The following is a 26,943-nucleotide window of genomic DNA, read 5'->3' on the forward strand; positions in this document are numbered from 1 at the left end:
AAGTTTCTCTATTTGCAAATAGTTTCGGTAGAATTCGTGGGAGAGGAAAACGTACGAGATGGATTTAGGTGGTCGTCGTCAGTGTATGTGCAAGAGTACTGTGTGCTGGCAGCGAGTGCAGCATAATGCATTAAATATTTAAAAAAGGGACATGCGTGAGACGTAGCATGGTAGTTTGGCGACTGAAAATTGCTATTTAAAATAGAGGATACATCAATTTCATTTTCGCCTATTTCTAAACGACACGTCATCCGTTCGATTCGCTACAGCGCTTTTTAAAGGAGCCATGAAAACAAAATACAAGTTTGTTTTATTCGAAAGATTTCGTGTTTTATAGGGCCCCCAGTGCTTGCCCGGATACAAACGATGTTCTATTCACTGAGAAATTAGTCAATTTAAGTTAAAATTTGGTTTTCCCACTAAATCGTGTGTTTTCGTGCTCTGCAATGACATCACAGGAACGGACCGTTCTGCAGGCTAGGGTGCCTTGATTCACGCGTCCGCGTACAGGGTGGGGACATGTATACGCCGGCGCCGCCATTTTGGGCCACTCGCTCGCCGCCCAAGCAATTCATTGTATCAAAACCGTGCTAAAAGAATCGCCGCAGCGTGGTTTACTGTCGAAGTTTGAATCATCGTATCTGTTTCGCGCTGCTGAGTCTCGTATGAAACGAAAAGAACAACGTGTTGAGCACGTTGACCCAATTGCGGCAGCACGGGACCATTCAAAGGGTGTCTCCACCCTGTACGGCGGTGCTGGCATCGAGGTACCCTACGGCGGTGCTCGCGCGTTTGTTTACGTTACTGAACCTAGATGGGGCCACCATACCGTGGCAAGCCGTATTTAAACCTGGCTTGTGTTTGTTCTGGGAGAAAATAATCGTTTTGTGAGACATAGTGCTCGCTCGACAAATATGGTGTCGTAAGACACCGTTGCATGCGTCAATCGGCCAGTGTAGTCTGAGACAACCCCAAAGCCCCGCAGTGGTGTGCAGCTAAACTAAGCATGGTGCTCGCAGTACCAACAGCAGTACGCGTCAGTACTTCTATGTTTACTGTGCTTTCGTAACTTTCACTGTTTGTCCCACCATTCTTATTCCTTTAAAAAGAATGGGCCCTAAATGTAAGCAAGAATAACTCGTTCTGCAAGCGTAAAAGCTCAACCTAATTTGCGTTTGCCGGCCTCCGCCAATCGCAGAGCAGGCTGGTACGACGTCATAGGTTATGTTGCGGGAAATGAGCGAGTGAGTCGCATGGCCATTCTCTTTTTTCCTAATTATGCAGCTTATTTGAGCGAAGTTTACGTTAAAACTGGTGTCAGTATGATTCTAACGAGGCCGTATTTTGAATGAACCAAACTTGTGTTTTGTGTTCATGGCTCCTTAAGAGCGAAGTCGTTTAGCAAATCGTAATTTTGCGTGCCCGCAGTTGAAAATACCCGTGAGCGCGCACGTCGCGACGACTGCCGAGCGTCCCCGGCGAACGTTTGTCAAGCCAAGCATATCCACTTAGGGAGATTGGCCAAGATTGCGGCGACCGCCCGGCAGTTAAAAAAAAAAAAAGAAAGGAAATGCTAAGCGCTCGTGTGTGGGTACCTCGCGGCGACGGTCCAGCATCCCAGGCGAACGTTTCTAAAGCCAAGCATACCCACTTAGGGAGGATTGGCCAATATTGGCAAAAAAAAGAAAAAACTCCAGCATTCGCCGTAATCGTGGCCACACTTGCTCGGAACGAGAAAGACACGCCATAGCGTACGCCCCTCCAAGGTGATGTCTTATGATTATCACTTCCAAAAAAATCAAGGAAGCTCACATTTATCGCAGCAATGATGGAGTAAAGGTCGTTGCGGCAGAGAAGAAGAAGCAAATCGGCTGCAGTCGTGGGCTTAAACCGTCGTGATGGTCATGAAGGTTCCGTACAGCTTCGCTCCCTTCACGTTTTACGCGTTAGTGTGAGCTTCATTTTTTTTAGCTAGCTAGGTGCCCACCAGCTCGTTTGGCTATACGAAACTTGGCACATTCGGAATATACACACAGCAGTAAGGCGGGATAATTTATTCTATTCGGACGGCCCGTTCAAGGATGGCAGCGTTAACTTTGTCTGCGTTATTTTGGAAACAGCTCACGGATTAGATTATTGCGGCGCCAAGAGTCTTTTATTTTTTCTGCCGCATGCATCCACTTACAGAGCAAAGCGCCAATGAAAGGGCGTCAGTGGCATGGAGCCGCAAAACATCACGGTGCGTTTAGAGAACCGAATTGACATCGTCGTTTGAGCGTGAAGAGCTAATTGCTACATAGCCCCGAATAAAATAACCTGTGTTTTTCCACACGTACGTTGTAATTGCGAGATTCCGCTGCTCATAACGCCCTAATTCCGCGGAACTCATTGGTCGCCTTAAAATGCGTGAAAGCAATAAAACAAAACAATCTGTGTCACAAACAATAAGCGACTTCCCGGTAGAAGTATTTGTTGCCTCATTATGCGGTTCAGTGGGTTCACCAGATGCGCTTTCATGATTTTTATCATTTTACTGGCGAGAATTTTGGGGGTTCCATTTTGCTCGAATGACACGTGCACATCGCGTACGTATAGTGGCCTCAGCTGCATGATTCCCCGCCTTGATGAATTTTCATTTTTTCATCACTACAATTGCTCCCGAAGGCCCCTTCTAAAAACGCAATGATTGCCGTTGTCGTGAGAAATGGCAAATGTTTTTTTCCCGTTTCCCTTTCATTGAGCAGAAAAATGTCATTGAAGTATTTGACGCTGTTACCGATGCTTTGAGTTTATTTATACCGGCTGGAACTGCTTTGAAGCACTAGTAAGTACTAGGTCGAAAACAACCTGACTGAATAAACTTCAGTCGTTTTTAGCAAAGTAAAGTAACTGAACATACGACTGCACCAAAGTTTTTAACTTATTAAGGAGCTAACTAAAGTTTGTGTTTGGGCTAGTTGGTTCATATTTAAACTGGGAAACAGCGCTTTAAACGAGAACAGCGAAGAACTAGCCCAAACCCAAACTTTAGTTAGATTTATTTCTTGTACATCGGGCTCTTTTCCATTGTGCGGTCTTCGAGATCCGTCTTTGTGTATCACTCATCTACAGCGCTAGTGTCTGTGTCTTCTTCTTCGCTGTCCTCGTTTAAAGCGCTGTTTCCCAGTTTAAAAATTAAGGAGCTCATGACCGCGCTAAAACAAAACCGAGGTCCGGGGTTATGGCGTCTTTAATTTCCATTTCCAGATGTGCTTTCGAAAGAAATGCGCAGATTGTGCTTGATTTCAAAGAAAAGCGCAGATTGGGCTATCATCGTTCACTTCGAGGCAATACGTCACTCGAAACGCGCATAAGGAATCCCGTTGGGCATCTCCCAGTACCAGTACTTCTCCTCTTCTCTTTTTTTTTTTTTTTTTTTTTGCTATGGGCATAATAAAATTGCGGTAAGCCTCAGCTTTACGCTCCGATGGCCGTATAGATATCGATGCAAAAAATGATCTTTTATTCTATATGGTTCCGCTGCAGTGTACACACTTGTGTGACACGGTAAATGATTATACAGAATTGAATCGAGGGCTCAGTGAATAACGGGAGGGGTAAGTGGCAGACTAAATAGATTCGAATTATGTGATTTCTTCGGAGCACCGATATAGCGCGTGGACGTTTTCATCGCCATGCCTGCTTTCAAATATTTCAGCGTATCCGCTAGACATTGCCCAGTGATGTGGGACGCCATAACAGAATTTGTTTTACGCAATGTTTTCTGCGTAACCATAGACTGCCATGGTGCCGGTTAGGCATTGATGGAACTAACAGGCGGCACGTTTCGCGCGGGTATCTTTAGTTGTGGAGAGTAGCTACAAGCGGCTGGGCATCCAATAGGTCATGGTTGTCCCAAGGTTGTGTTCCTGGCTGTTAGTTCTGACGAGGGAGGTCGTTGTTTGTTCAGTCAGGGGGGGCTATTGGTTGGTGGAATCCTAACAGGTTATGGAACTCTCTTGTGTGCTTTTAGGTATTACCTATTTATGTTTCCACCTCTACGGCTTATTCATCCCTGTGTGTACTGGAATACTGTACCGAGGTCCTCTTTCCGAGAGACGCTGAAATTTATTTTTGTTTTTGCTCCAAGGATAAAGAAACATCCCTTTCTCTCACACCCTTAAACACGCTCAAAATTAGCACGCTTGCTGTAAACACCCTCCACCTTCACGTTACCGCAAAGCTTCGGTTAAAGCCGAATTCCCCTCTGTCACTGTGAGCTTATGGAATCGTCTCAAACGCAACCATACAATTTTCGCTGCGTCTTACACACTATCGCCTATACTGCATGCTGGCGCTTACATGCAGGTCCTAATCAGGACCGAAACTATATGACTTACACGGAGCGCTCGCGCCTACACAACATGCATTCCCCATCTCATCAAGCAGACCCATCGTACACATTTGCTTGTGTAATGCCATGGCCTTCCAAAACCATGAAAAGGTAGTGTTATTAGCGGAAAGGGGGCGTCGCTATTGATACAAAATAAAACACAAACTTTTCAGACTTTGAAATGTCAGTTCACAAAAAAAAAATCGTCCCCTTTCGCAACTGAGATGCGAAGGCAGAGGAAACAGTATAGCTAGTGGCCTCCACGAGCTTTAACATGACTTTACTTAGTTCCACCCCTTCTTAAGAGATCAACATCATCAGCCTGCTCAGGTCCACTGTAGGACCGAGTGCTGCCCATTCATTTCCAACTACTCCTGTCTTCGCAGTTCGAGTCCACTGTTTACCCCCGAATTTCTTTATTTGATCCCTCCATCGGGTTAATCGTCTTCCCCTTCATCTAGACCCATCTCTTGGTATCCCTAATTGTCCACGGGATGTCGGTTCCTCTCATTACATGGCCAGCCCAAGTCCACTTCTTTTTCTTTATTTGAACTATGATATCGTCTACTTTAGTTTGTTCTCTGATCCAGGTAGCCTGTTTCCGGTCCCTGAGTGTTACTTCTCACAGTCAGCTTGGGAGAGGTCCCCTGCGTCACGATGACCTCTCCCAAGCAGGGTGGCTTTTCACCTTTAGAATTAGCGCTGGGGGCTTTCTTTTTACATGCGCGGTAGCGCTTGGCGACAGCGCTGCAGTTTTCTTCTTTCTTTTGCTGAATTCACTGCACAATTCACTGAATTCACTGAATTCACTGCACAATTCACTGAATTCACTGCGGTTGCCGCGAGGCACGCGCTCACAAGCACTCACAATTTTCTAGTTCTTCGGGGTTGTTGCCAGTTTTTTTCTTGCTAAAGCCACTGCGCGGGGCGGGGACGATCGGCGGTCGCCGCGATGCCCGCCCTCACGAGCGCTCGGCCTTTTCGTGTTATTTGGCCTGCAACGGCTAACTTACGGTTTGTACAACAGATCCACTGTTGATAAAGCGTAGACAACCTCTTTCTTTTATCTGCACAAAAGCCCCGTGCCGTTCGAATTCCTGCGACGACACAATCTCTTCACGCAGCCATCTCGCTCTCGTTATTCTACTCCAAAATCATTTTGGGGGGAGCTTTCTTAGCGTAATCAAGACAGAAGAAAGGCAGCTATAATGTCGTTCTCCGTGATAACGGCAAAGAACGTCGCGTTCATTCTCCTTCGCCTCTCCCCGAAGCTCGCTCCCTGAATAGAAAGAATAAAAAAATGAAACCACCACCAGTGCATTTTAATAAGCCGAATCCCGACAAAAAATACACACATCATATGATGTCTGCGAATTATCATTTAGATGTGTAAGGGGTTCTTCAACGCTGTGCCACCCTCTGCATATTATTTTTAGGCGCGAAGATTAAAAACTAAAGCAAGAGGAAATGCAGTGAGGAAGTGGGGAAGATGCAGCATCCACTGAAAAACTATTTTTTCCCCTCGTGAACTACTTTTGCCGGGGTGTCGTGGCCTGAAAGCACTACCAATTTTCCACTCGTGGATATGGGACCGACCAAATACACACAGACGAACAACAATCGCATTCCCGTGGGGCATGCTTCGAACTTGATAGCCTCAAAATTGTCTGTACTAAGGGAGACAGTTTTTCAGTAGGAAGTGGTTGCGCTGATGGGGTTCTTTTTCTGTGTATCGGCATCGGTAGCTTCACAAATGCATCACTGTGAACGTTAAGAGAGCGTGAAAAACTAATGTGGGTGGTTGCACGCATGAGTGTGCGTAATTGTATTTTCTGGTGACTTCTTTGTTACGTTCATTAAGGTGGGTTCATGAAAAAAAACAACAATGAACCGAGAAACGAAACAAAGAAAGCAAGGGCTCGTACTAAGCAAGGGCAAACTGAGTAAGTACTGAGGCTTAATTACGGATTATTTTACGGATCCGCAGGAATTTTCGGCGAATCATCCACGCCTTTGAGGCGTGTACGTACGGAAAGATATGAGGTACCGCACCCCAGACAAAAATACGCAAATTCAGAAAACGTTCCATTCGGAGAAAGAAAACGCAGATGAGACACTCCTTGAGGCAGTGCCTTGTGGGGAGCCCTTTGCCCCAAGCATTTGAGACCCTTTTACATATTTATAATAATGTAAACAACATACCCGACAACAAAAACAGCTACATCTCCGAGTAGGGAAAAAAATGATGAGATTGACTGTTGTTGCAGATGGGCTCACATCCAATTACCGGGATAGGATTACAAAATTGGAAATTTACAATTCAAATTTTAGGAGAAGGCTGGAGATTCAAGCTCTATAACGGCATTGGAGTATGGCAGCGCGAAATTTGACGTGCAATATCTAGCTACCCTATAGAAGCGGGAAATGAAAATTTCGAACTTTATTTAGGAAACTGTGCGGACACTAAAATATGTAACCGTTGTTATAGGTCGGATAATCAAAGGGTAATCAGTGGGTTAATAACAGGGACCAGTTCAAAGTTATTGAGGCAATTTTAGCAATTACTAAGAGTAATCGGCAATCTGCAATACAGCGACAATTTTACCCACTACCGTTGCGATTTGCAACATCACGCGCATTGTTGCGGCTCTGTTTCAAGGCATCGAAATCTTGTCTGCCACGGGCAATAAGTGTAGATCCCTTCTGATAGAATTCCCGGCTGTGTATTCTACTGATGAAGCGCCCCCCCCCCCCCCCCCCCCAAACATGTCAACGCACTTTAAAGATGACACGTCCCCCTCCCAACGTTAATTTCTGTGCCTTTTATGACCACGTGGGATGTATGGGTCCGAAAACCGATACGCCCGCACAACACCTTAGTTAGACCTGAAAGATTTGGCCCTTTTCTACTAACCCATGCGAAATCGCTCATCTTGAACTTTCGGCTTCTAATCTGTCGTCATCACCAGTGGTTCTGTCTGCAAGACTGCCCAATTCATTTCATGAACGAAATATTTTCCTTTAAATGGCTATGTCACACTGCAATGTATTTCGTTTGAGGCGGTTGTGACAATCAGCCACACGTCGGCTCTATAGGCATCGTCGGTACTACGAGAACGCTGTCTGCTCGCGTGCTTTGAAGACGCCCATTTATGACGAAAATGGGCTTAGCACTAGTTTTTTGCCGTGTGTTTCGGCTTTCGGTTAAAGAAAGTTTATAATTTCGTTCACACAGTACGTCGCCAGAAAAGAAATGTTGCGGCTCACGGGACTAATTGCACCTCAGCCCAAAAGTGCCTTGTACCTTGGAGGACACGTTATAAGAAAGCAACCAGTGATGCATAGCAATCTTCGGTGAAATCGGCCCAAGCGTAATCGAGGTCACACATTCCTCTAATTTTAACGTTAGAGTGATTACAAGAACACTAGAGGAACAGTAGAGTTTAAAGATAGAAGAATTAGACAAGATATTGTGGCATGGGCTATGCGGGCTTTCACTCATCCTAGCACGGCGTTGTTCTTTGAAATCGCACGCCCATTATGCGTAATATCATTGACTGTATTTCTGACGGAAGCAAAATAAACATGGAAGAAAATAAGAAAAAAATTCTCGTATTTTTTCCGCCGCACTTCCCGGGGTGTAAATTAACTGATGTTATTTCATTTAAACGCACTCAGACGTGAATTTCTCTTTCGGCGCGTTGACATTAAACTACAAAAAAAATTAAGCATGTTTTGTCGTCGAGGGGAATGCTACAAAGGGTTCATACGTTTTTCCTTCTTCGGTTCACGTACTACATTTCGATCTGCGTTACCGTTCGCCCCACTTTCCGGAAACCCTTTCATGTCATTTCACATCCGAAAGGTCCGGGCGCCTTTCAGCGGATGCAGCACGATCGACGTGCAACGTACCTTTAATAAAGGTGGCCGAGAAGCCGGCCTTGTTCACCGAGCCGTCGGAGACGAATTTGACCAGCATGCGGTTCGAGGAGGATCGCAGGTCGTCGGGCATCCGGTAGCCGCAGAACTTCCCCAGCAGCTCGCTGCTCGGATCGTGGCCGTCCCGAACCTCCAGGTAGTCGTACACGCAGTTGTCGTGGTTCTCCACCTGCGGGGTGTGCGTGCTTGAGCAAGCCTTGTGTGTGCCCCGACCCCGTACCTATTCATGGGCTAACCCCTAGATGCGCAGTTTCCAGCAAACGAGTAACGAGATGACGCAGCGAGAAGGCGCCACAACAGCGCCATCTCCCACGGCAGATGACAAGCTAGACGAGATACCCCCTGAGTCGCTCAGGATTGCGGAGAATATAATTGTTGCATCGCGTAAAGGCTCCTGTAAAAAGTGGTCGTTAGTCTCGTTTGATAAACGAGTCTTCGGTGTACGACTCCCACGTGTTGATTCCTGCGACCTTCAAATTATGCCCAGCTTACCCTTACACCGAGCTTATCCTTAGACCAACCGAATGAGGAACCTTGGGGAAGTAGAACACAGTGGAATGGCGGAACCACCATAGTGACCCAAACCGCCGAACGGCGTGACGTTGCAGTGGGGTGGGCCACGTGGTATAAAGCAGGTACATTGGTCGTAGGGTGATTTGGTATTGATTTGATTTTGTTTAGTCTGATTGAAGCGTCGACCAGACGGAGTTTACCTTATCTGTGCTGTTTAGACCATCCGAACGTAGTTATTGGCGCTGCTCAAGCCAATGGAGAGAGTCAACGTCTTTATCCTCGGAATTTGTTTTCAAGGCGGGTTAACAACGGAATTTTTTCGACGCTGTTATTGAACCCATTTGCCATTATTGTTTTGAAAATTCTGAAAGGATGTGCATTTTAAATAGGAGAATGCTGGTATTCTTGCTTTTGTAAATATAATTTGTCCCAATTATGCACACGGCTTCGTCTGTACAGAACTATTCTGATTATATGAACCCTGCCCTTTCAGTGGCACTAACTGGGAAAGGTCTTGTGTTCAGAAGTCAGAAAAATCCATCTTCTCAATAACACATGACTAAAAATTAAGAAAAATACCGGTACCAGCTTAGTGATGGATATAGCGACAAATATTAAGTGACAGAGGCCAATAAAAAAACGTATAGTTATAAGAAAAGCAGATTTGTTTCTAAAAAATGTCAAAACAGAGCAATTAAACAGCCAAGAAAACAAGAAAATAACCGGCCAAGATACAAAAGTACCTGAAGCGTGGAACAGAGAAAATACCTTACAAATAATCTCTGAAAAATGAAGGGAATGGCAAGACAGAAAGAAAGATCACAGTAAAGAATTTTGAGCATCAGTCAGCGTCAGGTTGTAAACCTTAAAAGAAAATGAAAATATTCGAGGTGCCTGTATATAACGACCGAAAATCGAAATAAAATTTACAATTAAGGAGCTGCGATAAGTACCAAGAGTTATAACCTCAATGCTACGCATTCTAGTGGAGTCGCAGTGCGGTCCAACGTGAGCAGGGAAGTGCACTTCACTCATATGCATGCCACAGGCTTGATATAACGTATATATAAGAAAAACCTCTCAAACACTGCGTTATACATCGGCATCACACTTCAGTTCATTAGTGTTTCGTCAGTGATGAAGGGGCAGTGAAAGCGTAGCATTGAATATAACTAATTATTTTTCTTCATAAATATCTCAACAGGGACTCATGGACTAAGGAGACCCCCGACTGATCTGCCTCTACTCAGGGAGACGGATTGGGATTCAATGAAAGTTTAGTCATCATCATCCTATATATATATCAAGTGTGTAACCTATGGGTCTTCCTCATGTACTGCTACCTTCAATGCCCTCATGCCCTCCGGGCCATGAGGGTACCCGAAATACATAAATGAACAAAAATGGCCGCGTATCTGCTCCTTTCGTTGCAAATGTCGCCCAAAGACAATATTCGACTGGCCCCCGGGCCATGTAAAGGCCTCCCTTCTCTTTCCCGCTCACCTCATGCTGTTCCTTTCCTGCCTGGTTCCTCCCTAGGTAACATGCTAGAGGTTTGCTCAAGTCAATTTAAATTTACCGCGTTCTAGTGCTCCAAGTTGAGTGTCTCGATGCTTGCGCTGCCATACGGCAAAACGCGCGGGAATTGAGGCACCCTACTACAAAATTTACAGAACCACGATGCCATACTGCACGAGCGTTCAAACCAGAACGTGGATCCCATCCGGTGGAACCTTTCTTTGGTCTTGCCGTTTGATTTCCTAAATGCCACCAGGAGGTATCACTGGCAACAGCAGGCGACGATTTTCTGCTGTTGATGCAGTATTTCTTTTGCTATCGCGAAAACCAAGTATCCACGATTTTTTTTAATAAAGGAACACTGCAAATATCACTTATGTATTGATTTGCTGCCTTATATTTGCGTAATGACTTGTTCTTGTTCAGTTTACCAGTATGTACACTGACACAGGACTCACAGACAGACAGACAGACAGACAGACAGACAGACAGACAGACAGACAGACAGACAGACAGACAGACAGACAGACAGACAGACAGACAGACAGACAGAAATTTCTGCGTTTTAGCGCCCAAGAAAGACTATCGTCTTTAAAACCCATCGCACGTAAAGCTACGGATATCGGCTGAGGAAGTTAAGCTCAAAGCGCAGTGTCACGCCCAGCGTCAAGACAGCACATACCCGCGTGCGCATCGCCGAGCAAAAAGGAAGTTAAGCGGGAAAGTACTATTATACTCTCCTGATTACTACTTCTGTAATGAGCATGCTCAAATGACTACCGTATGCCTCGGTACATGTCTCCAACCCACCTCCATCTTTAGTCAGCTAAAGCCGTTTAGCCGTGGTGGCTTTGGGGATGCGTCCTCCTCTGGCATTCCGCTGGCCCTGGCTTCGATTCCCATCCAGACCCAATTCGCTTAATCTTCTTTTCAACTCAATTACTTCACGTTTTTCTTCTTTGCGTCGCGGGTCAGTTTGTAAGAAATCTGTGGGTCAGGAAAACCGAACGTTCGACCTACCGAGTCGTATTAATACGGCGGCAGAAGGTCTGTAAAGCTAACCGACGAAACTTATTAAAAAAATTGCATTGAAAAAAAAAACAATGATGATTGCTCACCCATGCGCCTACATGTGTTCATTGATGCGGTCTGATGAGCGGGGCCGGTGATATAAAGGTGAAAAGCTGCTAGAAGCATTCATGCAAGAAATCGTGAGTTATTCTTTCAGTGCTTTCAGAAGTCTCTGGTCGTGGCCTAGAGACCTACGTTTAATTGATACGAGTGTGTGAAGTTGGACTTATCGGTGATGAATTCTTGTACACGAAGCGCAAGAGACACAGGACGAGACAAGCGCTCGTCCTCGTCCCGCCTTTTGTGTCGTCTTGTGTTTCTTTTGCGCTTCGTCTACCATAAGGAATTTATACCTTGCCTTCTTGCTTTGTTAGCGCGGAAACACTTTTTGCTACACCTGAAATCAGCTCCAGCAAAAGCGGCTCCAGACAGGAACAGAAAAAATAACAACGCAAAAAAAAAACCTCCCGGGGTTCAGCAAAATGTGTTTCGCACAGGGTGTCGAACCGGAACCGAACCGAAGCGAAAACAGGAACTGAACCGGTATATTTGCCGGAACTGAACCCGAACCCGAACCGTTATTTTTTCAGCACGCTGAACCGAACCGGAACTGAACCGAAAAAAGAAATAATGGTTACCGGTTCATGCCGAAACGGTTCGACCCTTCGTTGTTGATATTTCACAGTCAACGCAATTCAGGCCTTTTTTTCTTTAACGTACCACCAACTTCGTGCACGCTCGCGCAATTTCCCCTTCAGACAATTAAACATTATCACGCTCTATGTAACAACAGGGGAAATGAACGAGCACCAATGTAGCAATGGTCTGTTTCTGCTGGAAGCGCGAGCGTAGTGTAAGCTGACCAAAAGAAATGTCATTCTCGGCAGCATGCAGGCGATATAAAACGACTTTGCCCTTCCGTAGCTGCGACTTTATTGGAGCAATGAGCTGCAGGAGTGCTACACTGCGCAACAGCGAAAGCCCACACCCGAGGTGTGCAAACTTTTTGCATTTCATAATTTGTTTAAAAGGTACGACATCTGCAATTTATTAATACTTGAGCTAGCTGCTCAGTGGCTAAGCCGTTTGCTGCTGACCACAAGGGGCCTCCATCTCCCTTCCCCGTGACCGTTTTTCTGAAGTAGATGGAAATCGAGATCGTCCGTGTATCGAGATTTCGATCCACGTTTAATATCACCAGCTGGTTAAAATATGTCTGCCGGACTGCAACATAAGCTGCGCCTCGGAGCAGAGATATAGCACGGGGCATCAAATGCGCCAGTTTTAAAAGAAAACGTGTCTACACGGAAAACAACAAAAAAGAAAAGGCGAATCACGTTGTTTTAAAATATTACGCAAAAAGTAAGTAAAACCGAGTAAGTAAAAAAAAGCGCCAAAACGTGGATATTGCTCTGTACTTTTCTTTGCCCTGCCTTTCAAACCAAACGTGTCATCAATGCGAAGGAAGTGAGTTCCGTGGTCAGTTTTTGAGGACAGTACAGTCGGCAAGTTCCGTTTTTTGCAGATACAAATAACAACAGATATGTCAGGGAAAACTGTTAAGGTGCGCACTTAATCCCTTGGCAAGAAACTGTAGCCATCGACCTTGTCTTGGAAGCAGAAACAGTAATGATTGATTGTAGGGTTTAACGCGCCGACGCAACGCAGGCGATGAGGCGCGCCGTAGTGGAGGGCTCCGGAATAATTTTGACCACCTGGGGATCTTTAACGTGCGCCGAAATCTCGTACACACGGGCGTTTTTGCTTTTCGCCTCCATCAGAAAAGCGGCCGCCGCGGCCGGGAATCGAACCCGCGACCTCGTGCTCAGCAGCGCAACGCCTTAGCCACTGAGCAGAAACAGTAATAAAGCAGATGACACGTGAAGATGACACACTGCCCCTATCGCCCAGCGATCATCTTTTCTTCTTGTTCTGCAGTTTTGTCTCTTTCAAATATGCTTTTTTCCGAAAGTGCAGTTGTACTGACTGCCAACTCGCTACATTACTTCTACTGCTACTTGTTCCGGAGGGGAGTAGTGCTGCGGACGAATTAAAGAGCGTCTACCCAAAAAAAGTCCCATCTCATGCTCCGCGCATCAAATTTCCCTTTCATTTTGTTGCATCATAATTTGTTATAATATTCCGCAATGTAGCACACGGAACGATGGCCGGGGGTCAGGCGGTACAATGACATACTGATTGTAATGCACATATCCGGTACAGCTATCGCAAAAGGAATTGCAGTGGTCAGAGCAATAATGCAGTGACTGAGCCTTAACTAAAGTTTACTTTCAACAAAAGTGTGGCTAACCCATTCGATAAGGTGAGAGCTAACAAAGTATTCAGGGTGAACAAATAATCTAATTCATTGGTAGTATTTATGTGCCTGTTGTAGGATTTTCCTGTTTTGTTACAAATATAAAAATGTGCGCCATGGGTATTAAGTGCTGGTATTTGAACGCGCCAATACGCAGGCCTAAATTTAAGGCTTCAGGGTTAGCATGATGGACGATTCTATAGCGGCGATTGCGATTTCAACAAAAAAAGGAAAGGGCAGAAAATATATCCCACCGTCCTATCTCTTGACGGTGGCATAATGAATAGTGGGTAGGACAACATAAAGTCTAGGCGAGAAAGTAGGTGATAAATCGTCGCCACTTCATCTGTTTTTCTAATATTTCGCAATTGTTTAAAGTATGCTTTGCAATTGCGCCGTTCCCCTTGGGGAACAGCAGCATTTTGAATTTTTGTTTGTATTTTGATTTGACTGTCGTTTTGAACTACTAAATGTTTTTTTTTTCTAATTTCAGTGATAATTCAACTCACCGAACGGGTTCGCGAACCGGTTCAAGCTCCCGAACCGGTTCGCGAACCAATTAGGTACGTGATGTTGTCGAACCGGAACTGAACCGGAACGAAATGATTTCACCTGAACCAGAACCGTAACCAAACCGGTATTTTTTTTGGTTCGACACACTGTTAGCACACAAAAGGGCTCATAGGTGCCATGCTGCCGTATCGCAGTGGCTCACCTCGAAGGACTGGAACTTGAGAGCCACCTGGTAATTATCAGGCACGGTGATCTTCCAGACGCACTCCTTGTTCGATCGGTAGTCGTCCGGGTAGTTGGGGCTCTGCAGCACGCCTTCCTCCATCACCACGTCACCCCCACACACGGCTGCGATGAAGCGGAAGCGCAGGTCAGGATTCGGCGGGTCTATGATAGTCATCGCATGGTAAACGCTTCGACAACTTGTTTAGCTCTCTCGAAAATTCGCTTAGCGCATGGTCCCAGCTCAGGTCAGGATCAGCGCCCCTTAAGGCCTCCTGCTGTTCTTGACAAACGAAGGCTGCTTGCGAAAGCCAAATGTCTTACCTTTGAAAATGGTCATTTGAGCATATAGTCAGCATAGAATTTTAAGAGCACCCACTCACTTCCGGTATGGGAGTGGATGCGATCATCCATTCACATGCATACCGCCACGTGTAACTTGGATGTGCAAATGAAGTTTGATGTGGCTATTCAACGCTTGCTAGGGCAGGTTTTTTTAACTCCAAAGCCCTACTAGACAGCTATTAGGCCTCGGTCAGTAGTCGTTTGGCACCGTTAACAACGCTTGCTTCACGAAAAAGGCATACCTTTTCTGAATCCCCCTTCCCATGCAAAGTCTTCCTATTTCAGTCTGTTAAGGGATGTGGTTTGTTTGCGCCCGAACCTGCTTCTTTTCTCGAGAGGCAAACACTCCTTCAAATGATCTACGGCAGATCGCCCGCATCATTTTCACACCCAGCGCTAGTAAGCTTAGCAATTCATCCGTGGCTATAGCGAGAGAATACACTATAAATAAATTGAGGACAGGCTTCAGAGATCCGTCCTGATTCTAGGATGCCTTGAGCTCAGGCCGCGTCGACAGCCCTTCCGATCAAGCGCAGCTGACCTTCGAGATCGGAGCTGGCCAAGGCTTTCTCCCAAAGCTCCGTGGAAAGGTGGATGTGTGTGTGTGTGTGTGTGGGGGGGGGGGGGGGGGGGGGAGGCGGTAGGTGTTAAGGGTAGATTTGTCGCAGCCACCCACTCAGGCTCTCCACAGAGGCGGGGCAAAGCAAGGACAATAATGTAGGGTCAAATAGGTGCATTCCGATGGGGTGTGGTGAATGCATTGTCCACATTGTCACGCAGGGAAAAAAGAAGCGAGATAACATCCATACTTCGACTGAAGATGCTGGTTGGCAAATTGTAGTGTGGGGAGTGAGTTGCTTTGGGTCGTCCTGCAACCTATCATGAGCAGGTATTCGCAGACCCGCAATTACGTATTGGCGTCCTTTCAGTTTTCCTTCAGCAAGGAGGAGAGATTTTCCCAACGAAATTATCGATAAAAAATTGTTTACGCCCTAGTAAGCGCCTTTTTACGTGTTTGTAGGGAAGCTCCCAGTGCAACGTATTTAAAGTATACATGTATAGCCAGACATCGGAGTTTCGTTCTCAGCGTGCATCCATTTGCGCGAACCTACGCGCAACAAGGCGGGCTTTACCGACTGAGCACGATTGCCTCTGAATGTTTAGTGGAACAAAGCTACATGGGTCGTAGCACGATGAACTAAACTCTGAATGATTAAGAAGTAAATTATTTTGGTATTGGTACCAAAAGCTGAAAATATCCTTCGTTAAGTACAATGCAATTCCTGCTGAATTTGCGCCGGCGGGGATTCCACAAGAAGATGGAATTTTTTTTTTCTGAGGACCCAAAATTTCTACACGAAACGGGAAGCGCTGTTCCTGCCTTTACTTTAATAAAAAGACGTAGATTTCTCACAATCAATGAAACTAGTTACGTTTTTCCAGAGGAAGTGAATATTATATGAAAAATATTGTTAATACTCTTTAATAGTAGTAATTGTGACGCAATTGCATTTTAAGGACAGTAATTTGGAACACAATTTAATTGATTTACAGGTTTGAGAAAAGTAATTAGTAATGTAATTTATTTCCCTTTCAAAAGTAAAGCTGCCGCCTATGTAACCAGTCGTATTCACGAAATCGCACTTCATTCAACCTAAAAACGATGATTCATAAAAATGGCAGCATCTCCACTCCGTGAATCATGGCGAGGGTGCGGAGCACGGGGACTCGAAACGACATCCAAGTTGCGCCCCGAGTCGCATCCGATTTTCACCCCGACCGCCATTCGATTTGAGCCGTGAGTTGCACCTTAATTATTCCCTAGATGAAATTGCAAATCACGGCTCAATTCGAATTTCGCTTGATTTTCGCTTGATGGTGGTGTGCGCACGGATGGACGCGTACGGACAATGGAAGGTCCTAAGGTGCTCCACACCGTTACATGCGAGGGAGTAAGCCGTTTGACTGTCGGGTAGTAGCTCCCGATCGTAGCCCAATGGGTAAGACGACTGACACTAACTCTGTCTGGTCTACCAGACACAGGCTGGAATCCTGCCGGTGCCTGTGTGATTTTTTGCGATTGTAAATGATATGCTCACGGACGCCGATGGACGTCGTGCGGTCCTAAGGTACTTCGCACCTAAAAAGGTGCCGACGAATCCAATTGTTTTACACGGTATTGTTACCCACGGTACCCTTTTGGATTGTTATCCTGTTCTGTCACGGTGCTGATCATTGCCTCCACCTCCTTACCATTAGGTATTATTGCGGCTATTTATTTATTTATTTATTTATTTATTTATTTCTTTATTTATTTATTTATTTATTTATTTATTTATTTATTTATTTATTTATTTATTTATTTATTTATTTATTTATTTATTTATTTATTTATTTATTTATTTAGAATTGAAGGGCCCAAAGGACCTTAAAGTATACAAAGGGCCAAAGGAGTGACACACAGTAATCAACTGAATTTTTTTCGCAAATAAAATTAATTTCTTTGTTAACCTACAGCATTTATAATACGCTTACACTGTGTATTCTAAATGCTGTGACTTGTGAATAGTTCGTTTATGCATCATTACTTATACGCATGTTAAATACCGCGAAAGAAAAACAATCAGCAGTCGAGTTATTGTGATTCCCGTCGCAGAGCAGAGTGACTCGGTTCGACCAACCGGTACTGCTGAGATGGCAAAAACATTTTGGTTTCCACATCTGTGTCCGACAGAGCATGTGTCATGATACCAACGACAGATACACAGCTACGCCAACACGGCAACGGACTTCCGCCAACGCGCAGATGGCGAAAGACACCCGCTAGACAGAAGCACCCCCGCAACAAACTATTGACAGCCGTCGTCGTAAAACAACTAGGCCACAGCTTCACAACAGGCGAACTGCACTAAGGATGCTTTGGAGACAACAAATGAGTTTAATTTTTGGCTCTGATCCCAGCTAGGCTCACATTCACCCGCTGGCTCGGAATAGATTTCAAACTCCAAATATAGAGTGCACTAAATGCTAAAAACGCTAAAAATGGTATAGCTTCTGCGTGCTTGGGGCAACTACTGCAGGTGATAAATAAGAGGGAGTTTGACTATTTTGTTGAAGATCAGCATCGTTAGGTGGTTTTGTTTTTGAAAGTGAGCCTAAACGGCTATATCCTGTAAGCTGATCAGAATTCACAATGACTAAACTGAATTACGAGGTACCTGCCGAAAACAAATTAAATTCAGGGAAACCTAACTGCGTTTGCTAAGAAAACATGCATCGACTACTGTGACAGAACAGTCTATGTTTAACAACGCAAAAGAGTAGCAATTGAAACCGTAGAAACGGAAGCTCAGCCATCCCGAAGCTTTCAAGCATTGAACGAGCTCATCGTGCTTTGTCAGGCCGAGCGACAGGCCGAAACGAGCCAGATCAGATTACATTCCATTTAAAGAGACGGTGATGCTCTGAAGCGCCACAAAAGAATGTGCTTTAGCGTCCTGTTTTTTACGCACGGCCTGATTGAGAACCTGAGCTACCCCCTTCTTCGTCGAACGAATACTCCTACCTACCAATTCTCTCGGGTCTGGATTTATGAAATTCAATAAGGTTGTACTATTTACAACGAAAATGCCCTGAAAACATGTCGTTTTCTTAAGTGGGAAACCTATTGAAGCTTCTACCTTCATAAGGTCAACTTTAATCTCAAACCAATCTTATAATGCGGGGCCAAGTCACAGTCTGCGGCCTGGTAGGTGACTTAGGTCAGAAAGCAAAAATTAACGCCTGAAGTGGGGCCAGTTGGTTCATTCTGCACAGAAAACAGCGCAAAAACGGCTACTACGAGTGAAAGGCGCTTTTCTGTGCATCCCTTCCCTCTTAGTCCTCGTTTGAAAGTCGGACCTCTATCTCTGCCGACGGTTTTGAGGATGGGAGAGGTTAAGGCCCGAACGGAAATTTTAGTGAGGTCCAGTATTAACGGGATTACTTCTCAGCGCGGAGACCTTACCGTCGTACTGCAAGCGTTTTGTTTATCAAGACATCAAACAGACCTACCGAAAAAACGTCATTTCAATTCAGACCGAAAAGTTCGGAATATTTACCGACGACATTTTTACACGGTTCTAACTTCAAGTTGTACACCTAAAGATTTTCCGACGCAATTAACGTATCAATGCTTCCCCCTACACACTACTTTTTGCTTTGGTTTTTATTCGGCGAAGACTGTCCGGAGAAACAGTGATACTGGATGCCATTTTCGAGGCTGTACAAGATGCCGTAGCTTTTCAAACAATTAAGCCCCATAGAAGGGAGAGATAAAAACTGGCGGGCGATCATTCGACCCGATAAATGGAAAAATTTCGCGCAGCTGCACGTTCAGCGACCCGAACTTTGCCGGCCATATCAGAACAGAAGTAAATTAGAGAAACACCTGGATATCGGCGCGCTGAAGTTTGTGAGAATTATTCCAGTGCCTTCCATTACTACATCCTTCCATTGCTAAAGTGTCGACCAACCCGGCCGAACCAACCCTAATTTATTTTCGCTGAGGCCACTGTGAAACGCCCTTAGCCTTCTGACATTAAGACGATCATCCTAATGAATTTTACAAGGACATTACATGACTACTGTCACCCTACTACAATTCTGCTGTCCACGCCAGAAGGTCCTTCGAACTGCATTGGCTAATTCTGACATTTTGTCAGCTGCAAGCGCCTTCAATAGCTACCAAAAGCACCAGTGCCACAATTGCTCGCTTCTTTCTCTGTGTCCTGTTATATACCATCATTACGCTGTCTTTCACCCGTCCGGCGATAACCCATTCAAGCCTTTTTTGATCTCCCTCTCTTCCACTAAACCACATCTCTATGAGAACGCGCACCGCTTACCCCCCCCCCCCCTCGTTTTATGAACGCCACACGATTTGCCAGCACTGCATTTTAGCCTCGGTGTGCTGACGTCTGGTAACACTGTCTAATTAATTTGGCCTCCAAGATCAGCATATTGGATTCGGAATTCAGGTACTACTCTTCTTGTGAGGTTCTCTCCTTTTCTAGACATTATTGGCCTGTTTCACCACAAAGCCTCCAAATGGCCAATCAGGGCACCCAGCAAATCTAATTCAGTGAAAGACAAAGACCAGCGTGCAATTTCAGCGAAATTGTAATCCATACGGAGTGCCGGGTTGTGGAATGTCAGCAGGGCGCTTTTCACATTTATGACCCACCCTGAGAAGTGTAAGGGTTTTTGGTCGGCGACGTTTTGATTTGCGCAATGTCCCAGAGGACGTTGGAATTTTTTAGCTTAGTTGCGTGCCGAGCATCGTCACTCGCTAAACCCACTTCGCTGCATGGTCGAGATGGTTCAAAATTGATGTGTTTTGTCACAGCGCACACCCACAGCGATTCTGAAGAGCGTAGCTGGACGCGGTGATAACGTTTATTGCGGAGGCACGACTCGGACTGAGACAGCGTCAGAGACTTCGCGGGACGTGATGCGTGTTGTCGATGTTGTCGCAGAGTATCAACTAGCACTGTAAGTATTGCAGCTGTTTAAGAGATGCAACAAAAAAAGGCTGCTCAGCAAACGTTTAAAACGGTCCCACTGGCGTATACAAAGTGAGAGCAGGGAAAACAGGCACCATTATTTCGCCACGGCCAGTCGCGCAGGCGCGATGTAGCCTAATTATCTTGTTGGTGATAATGCAGCCTTAATGCTTTCGCGCTTTCCGAGAGCGACGGTTCTATCCACACTCGCTTCCTTGTTTTGCCTGATTTTACTATTTGGCACTTACTTGCGCAGGATGGATAAACGAGCGGCGGTGCTTCGGCTTGACCAGAGATAATTCCTGGTCCGTGATGAATCGCTAATTGTCTTCTAGCAGTGAAAAAAAAAAAAGACGTCACGCGTCAGTACCTTGGAATTAAGTGTTGCGCGAAAAGATAATGCGAAAGCTTCCTCTCGCGATTTTTATATTTCTGTTTGCTGGAAGGAAAGTACAGTCGGGGACTTAATTTTGCAGACCACGCGAGCGCGTGGCAAAAGCCACCGATGCGCGCTCTGGAGGACCGGCGCATGTTGTCGAGACCGGCGCGGCGCGCATGCGCGTCCTGTTTTACTCGCAGGCACGCCGATTTTCTCGCTTCCTGCAGAGGTGCTGCAAAGGTCACTCAAGCACCGCATAGCGACGCCTTTGTACCATTCTTTTCTTCACGATGGCACATTTGGGGCCTAACGTGACGATTGCGAGGGCTTTGGCGTAAGTGCTCCTCGCGTCCTGATAAACACTTGCGCGGAATGTTTTCTTTTTTCTTTGTTTCTTTTATGCTTTATCATGTATAGACGATGATACTAGCGGCTTGCGAAGGGCGTCGCCGAATGAAGCGCGTACGAAGCACAGTCTCACGGTACCGCGCTACCGACGACTAAATGCCAGCTGTATGAACGGCGAACCTTTATTCACCTTGTTCATTTTGTAATTTGCCCACTTAACATATATTTCAGTTCGCTCTCCGCTGCACATAAAGTAGGCGATTTGCAAGTTTAATAAAAGAAATTATTTCGGTGTTTTTGCTACCTACTTCATTACTTGAAAATTATGCGTACCGATATAAATTGTCTGTTCGTTCTGCGCGTCGGCATTATTCAAAACGACACCTCGGGTTCTCATCGAGGAACGCCATAACATTATTCACTACTTTTCGCCGTGATATTAATTGCTACTTAGGGCCTTCCGAATACTTTTGTCACTTATGAACGGGTGTTCAACCACTGAAAAACAATCAGCTCCTGTTTGGTTGTTGACCCTGTCCTTCCGCTCCACTGGGCATCTGCAAGGTGGCCCTTTTCTGATGTCGGCAAAAAGTGAAAAGGCTCAAGTGTATTCGGGATTTCGGCGCATGCTGCACATCCCCAGATAATCAAATTTAATCCGAAGCTTTCAACTACGGCGCGCCTAATCGCCTGTGGAGAATCCGCGCGTTAAAACCTCATAATCAATCAGTTCAAGCCGACCTTGAAGAATTGCTCCGGCCTTGGAGAAGTTTATCCCCGCATGCATGAATTCGACGCCTAACAGCACTCTTGATCTATTAGTAAGCCGGCAAATGTCCCTTTGAAAAAGGGTTTCTCAAAAGTAGCGAATAATTTTACGGCATTCAATGGGAACCCGAGGTGCCATTTTTACGAATGCGACGGGTAGAGCGAACAGACAATTTATATGGGTACGCATATCTATCATTTTTAAGTAATGAAGTAGGCAGCAAAAACACCGAAATAATTTCTTTTATTAAACTTAGAAATCGCCTACTTTTGGGCAGCGGAGAGAGAGCTGAAATATATGTTCAGTGGACAAATTACAAAATAAACAAGGTGAATAAAGGTTCGCTATTCATACAGCTGGCATTTAGCCGTCGGTAGAGCGGTACCGTGAGACTGTGCTTCGTACGTGCTTTATACGGGTCGCCGTTCGCAAGCCGCTAGTCTCATCGTCGATACACGATAAAGCACAAAACAAACAAATAAAACATTCCGCGCAAGTGTTTATCAGGACGCGAGAAGCACTTTCACCAAAGCCCGCGCAATCGTCCCGTTAGGCCCCAAACGTGCCATCGGAACGAAAGGAATGCTACAAACTCGTCGCTCTGCGGTGCTTCAGTGACCATCTCAGTACCGCTGCAGGGAGCGAGGAAATCGGCGTGCCTGCGAGTAAAACAGGACGCGCATGCGTGCCGCGCTGGTCTCGACAACAGGCGCCGGGCCTCCAGAGCGCGCATCGGTGGCTTTTGCCACGCGCTCGCGTGGTCTGCAAAATTAAGTCCCCGCCTGTACAATTAAAGGTATAGCGTGTTTAGCCAAAGGGATGTCCACAATTTATTTTCTGTTTGCTTATCTACTGCCTTCCAGGTTTAGGGGTTGCCGTATATCTCCACTCAAATGATCACGGCCTACAACACTCGGTTTATTATCAAGTGAGCTGAAAAACACGAACCAACACGTCAATCTACTTTATTCCAGGTAATTTCGGTGAACTTGGCTCATTGTTCGGTATACCATAATTGTTAAGGGAATCTTCCTTTGCTCATTCGCTGCACCAGGAAAGCCTCTCGTGAATAGTGACACGTGCCCGCTTTTTGCGCGCATGAGCCCTGCCTCGCTCCTACACTCATCTGCATGCTAAAGCTTCACGTTGGGATAGTTGCAATACAGCGGGGAAAACACGGACGAAAAAGGGGACGTACACGAGCGCTGTCGAACGCATCGACAGTGACTCGACAGCTGATCGACAGCGCGTGTGTTTCTCCTCATTTGTACCAGTTTTCTGCCTGTAGAATTATTCGTCGAAAGGCAGTTTGTAGTAGGGCAACTTGTAGTCGGACAATTCGTCGCGTGGGGCAATCCATACTAGGGCGCTTTGTAGAAATGACGATTCGTCGCATCGACGAAGGAGTTAAAAAAACTGCGAACTGGGCTAGTTGGTAGTGGTTAATTCTACTACTGCGCGAAAGAACAAACTGAGGCAAAGACACGACGTTGGCACAGGGCAGATTAACAACCTAATTTCATTGAGGAAGCAAGCAATAGTATATAATAAATATCATAACCCCCTCCGTGTAACGACGACGATGTTTTAACGCGAACCTTTCTCTGGGCGGATTCCCAAACCACTTATATCCTGTCGAAATGGAACAATCGGATAGACAGCGGCTTCATAACGCGTGACACCCAGGTTCCATTCCGACCACGGGAAGCATTTTTTATTTCGGGTTAGGCTTTTTGCGTTACAGACGACATCGGTGCAAACTCCAAAGCCTCGCTTTAAAAGGCAAATTCTTCGCGCCTTCGCAGAATGAACGTGTCGTGCGTTTTATTGAATGTGAAAAATGACGCAAGCGGCATTCATGTGCTTCGAGGCAAGTGCTTCACGAGACACCCTTACTCCTCTTACCCAAAATAAGGAAGAGCTATCCAGCTGTTATCGAGTATATTGCCACGTAGCCAAGGATGACGCAGGATTCTTCCAGTTACAAAGTATAATGGAGCGAATTTTGGCTTCGCAAAGAACTCAAAGGATACGCAGGCATCGGAGAAGTCACCGGAGTGATGTCCACAGGAGATCGTCGGCGATTCGAATGCCATGGCGTTTCCTCTGCACACATGTATCAATTGTGCTCTCGTTACTAGAACACGTGCTAAGACTATAGATAGCAACCAGGCGCTGTTAACAAGACACGGGAAATTAAAAGGCAAGGCTCCCGGCAACATTGTCACCAAGTGAGCGGCGAAACAGGTTCCTGCAGAAATAACGTCTGTGGTCGAGAACTTGTGCCCCTGAGTAAAACTCGTCTACGTACTGTACTTCGTGTGCTGCACTTCGGAATTAGTGCTGTTGCTGGCATATTCAACATGTTTATGCTCTGCAGCCAGTGATTTGCCCAATTACACTTATCACTCAAAGACATTGAATATTAAATTCAATTTAAAGTATAATACCCTTCAGTCATGCTTGTTCATTCATTCGGGCTATTTGCTTCCTACATCTGAGCGTTGCGCCTACCATCACTCTGCCCATTGAAGTTTGGGATAACCCAGCAGCGTTTTGTTTCGCAACGCCTAAAATTGTTGCAAAGGTAGTGGATGGTGATTGTATGCTTCTCTACTCAGGAAGAGGTGAGCTGTTCAACGATTCATCATATTTTCACAGCCACCTCTTTTCCTTGGTCACACTTCGTCCAATTTCCTTTGATTCACTGTTCGAATTTAAATTATATTATCGGATATTTTTCAGTTATTTATTACCTGTGATGACGCGGCCTTTTCGAGCGGGGCTGTTCAGAATTACTTTAAACTTTTTTTAATACTCATCCTAAGAGCATCAATTCAACTTACTCTATGCTGGTTCAAAAATATTTTACGCCGGTACTCTATTCATACAAAATAAAATCATATACACCAGTAAATTCGTCTTAATGCCTCCTAATCTCTCGTATCCTTAAACTTCTGTGCATGCGCCCGCGCGCGTGCTGCGTAACTGCGTACGTGCCGGATTGCGTGCGCCCTAGTATGACATATAGTGCAGATTTTCCTTTATAAAACTTGGGTTGTTGTCAGGCTTAAAAAACAGCCCTCGTTGGCCATGTCATCTTACGAATGATGCTGCCACCGGCAACGCGATAGCATGTTTTTTTTTTTAATTTCTAGACAAACATTTCTTCATATAAAGTGAACCTTTCGTGTTCTCGCTGACCGCGTGTGTAACGCGAAAAGGCCCTGCAGGAAAGCCACCTTTCTCTGGCGATGATGATGAGAATGATTGCGGGTGAAGGGAAGGAAAAAAGCGCTTCCCGTGGCCGGAATCGAACCTGGGTCCCTCGCCTCATAAAGCCGGCGTCTGTCCGATTGCTCCATTTCAACACGACTGAAACTCACTCCAAACTCAGCCCAAACTCAGACGACAACCGAAGAATCCATCACGAGAAAGCTTCGCGTTCAACCATTGTTGTCGTTAGACGGAGGGGTGCATGATTTTTTATTTTTATGGGTCATTCCATGCCAAACGTCCCAGCCGTAAAATCGGCCATCACGGATTTGCTCAGTAAAAATTGTGGGTCATCCTCGCATGGCCCACATTGCTGCCTGAAAGTATTTTTGTCCAAAAAAAATTTTTTTTTTCTAGCGGCCCTTTTACCTGCAGGGTTTAAAGCAAACTTACGTCTGTGAAAAAAAATCATGAAAAAGTAACGACTCTTACAATGGCCACCGTTTACCGTGAACATCATGTTGAGGCCCTGGGATGCTCTATGCCGCATTTTTAAAATATGTTTTCTTTTTTTTTCTGTGATTACGCCATTCAGAAAATGCACGATGTCGAGCATTTTCAAACATTTTTAGCAAATATGTCACATTCTCTCAGCCAATGAGGCATTTGTACCTGCATCTCAGCATTGTGGAAAATTGGTAAAAACTATATTTACACTGCAAAAAGGTGAAATCTGCGAGAAAACGTTTGTCAAACTTGGAAAAATCTGCTTTCTGGCCCATATTCACCTTGAAATTCCGCATTGTTCTCGTCGTAGTAAAAATATCAAATACAAGCCATTCATTAGCACAAATGATCGCAGTTTATTTCAGGGAGTTTAATCAGAACAGCTTTTGTTGTAGCAGAAAAAAAAATGTCAATTTGTACAGCGACACCACTTCACCCGTTGTTCCACAGAACGTCTTTTCTGCACGGCATGCATCTGCCTGCATGAAAGAGGCGTGAGCCAGCGGGTTCGCGGTGCACGAATACCTTTCGCCGCAATGGTATTTGTCGCGTCACTACAGGAAAAAGGAATAATTCGCGTGTTAGCTGGAAAAGTACAACGTGGAGATAGCGGTGGTACGCCCATTCCATGAGTACTGGTAACACAACGCCTGGACATCAGGTGTACATTTAAAGCATCGGGTTATGCAATTCCCGCTAACGCATACAAATAAATCCGTTTAACTCGATGACTCCGCCGCCGTTTATTTCGTAATTTTCGGCATACTTAAAAGATACCAGGTATAACATACCCTGCTTCTTTAAATGCACGTCCATGTCCAGCCAGCCGTTGGGTTACCCGTACTCATGGAATGGGCACGCCACCGCTATCTCCACGTTGTACTTTTATCACTAACACGCGAATTATTCCTTTTTTCGTGTACTGACGCTACAAATACCATTGCGGCGAAAGGTATTCTTGTAGCCCAAACCCGCTGGCTCACGCCTCTTTCATGCAGGCAGATGCATGCCGTGCAGAGAAAACGCTCTGTGGAACAGCGGGGTGAAGTAGAGTCGCTGTAAAAACTGAAAACTTTTTTCTTTGCTAAAACAAAAACTGTTCTGATTAAACTCCCTGAAATAAACTGCGATCATTTGTGCTAGTGAATGGCTTGTATTTGATATTTTCACTACGATCACAACAATGCGGAATTTCAAGGTGAATATGGGCCAGAAAGCAGATTTTTCCAAGTTTGACAAACGTTTTCTCGCAGATTTCACCTTTTTGCAGTGTAAATATAGTTTTTACCAATTTTCCACAATGCTGAGATGCAGGTACAAATGCCTCATTGGCTGAGAGAATGTGACATATTTGCTAAAAATGTTTGAAAA

At 45.3% G+C, this 26,943-nt stretch overlaps 1 protein-coding gene across 1 annotated transcript in view; it reads right to left on the bottom strand.

Moving 5' to 3' along the window:
* Positions 1–26,943, bottom strand: part of LOC144140310 (bone morphogenetic protein 1-like) — an 892,396-nt gene that overhangs the window by 122,324 nt on the left and 743,129 nt on the right. The window contains exons 9-10 of the mRNA XM_077672292.1: positions 14,446–14,591; positions 8,285–8,480 (exon numbers count right to left, since the gene is read on the bottom strand). Coding sequence (XP_077528418.1) covers positions 8,285–8,480; positions 14,446–14,591 — 342 coding nt within the window. The remainder of the gene's footprint in view (positions 1–8,284; positions 8,481–14,445; positions 14,592–26,943) is intronic.

The sequence above is a fragment of the Haemaphysalis longicornis genome, unplaced genomic scaffold, assembly GCF_048455015.1.
Source record: "Haemaphysalis longicornis isolate Haplotype H1 unplaced genomic scaffold, Haemaphysalis longicornis Haplotype H1 scaffold_1, whole genome shotgun sequence".
Classification (NCBI taxonomy): Eukaryota; Metazoa; Arthropoda; class Arachnida; order Ixodida; family Ixodidae; genus Haemaphysalis; species Haemaphysalis longicornis.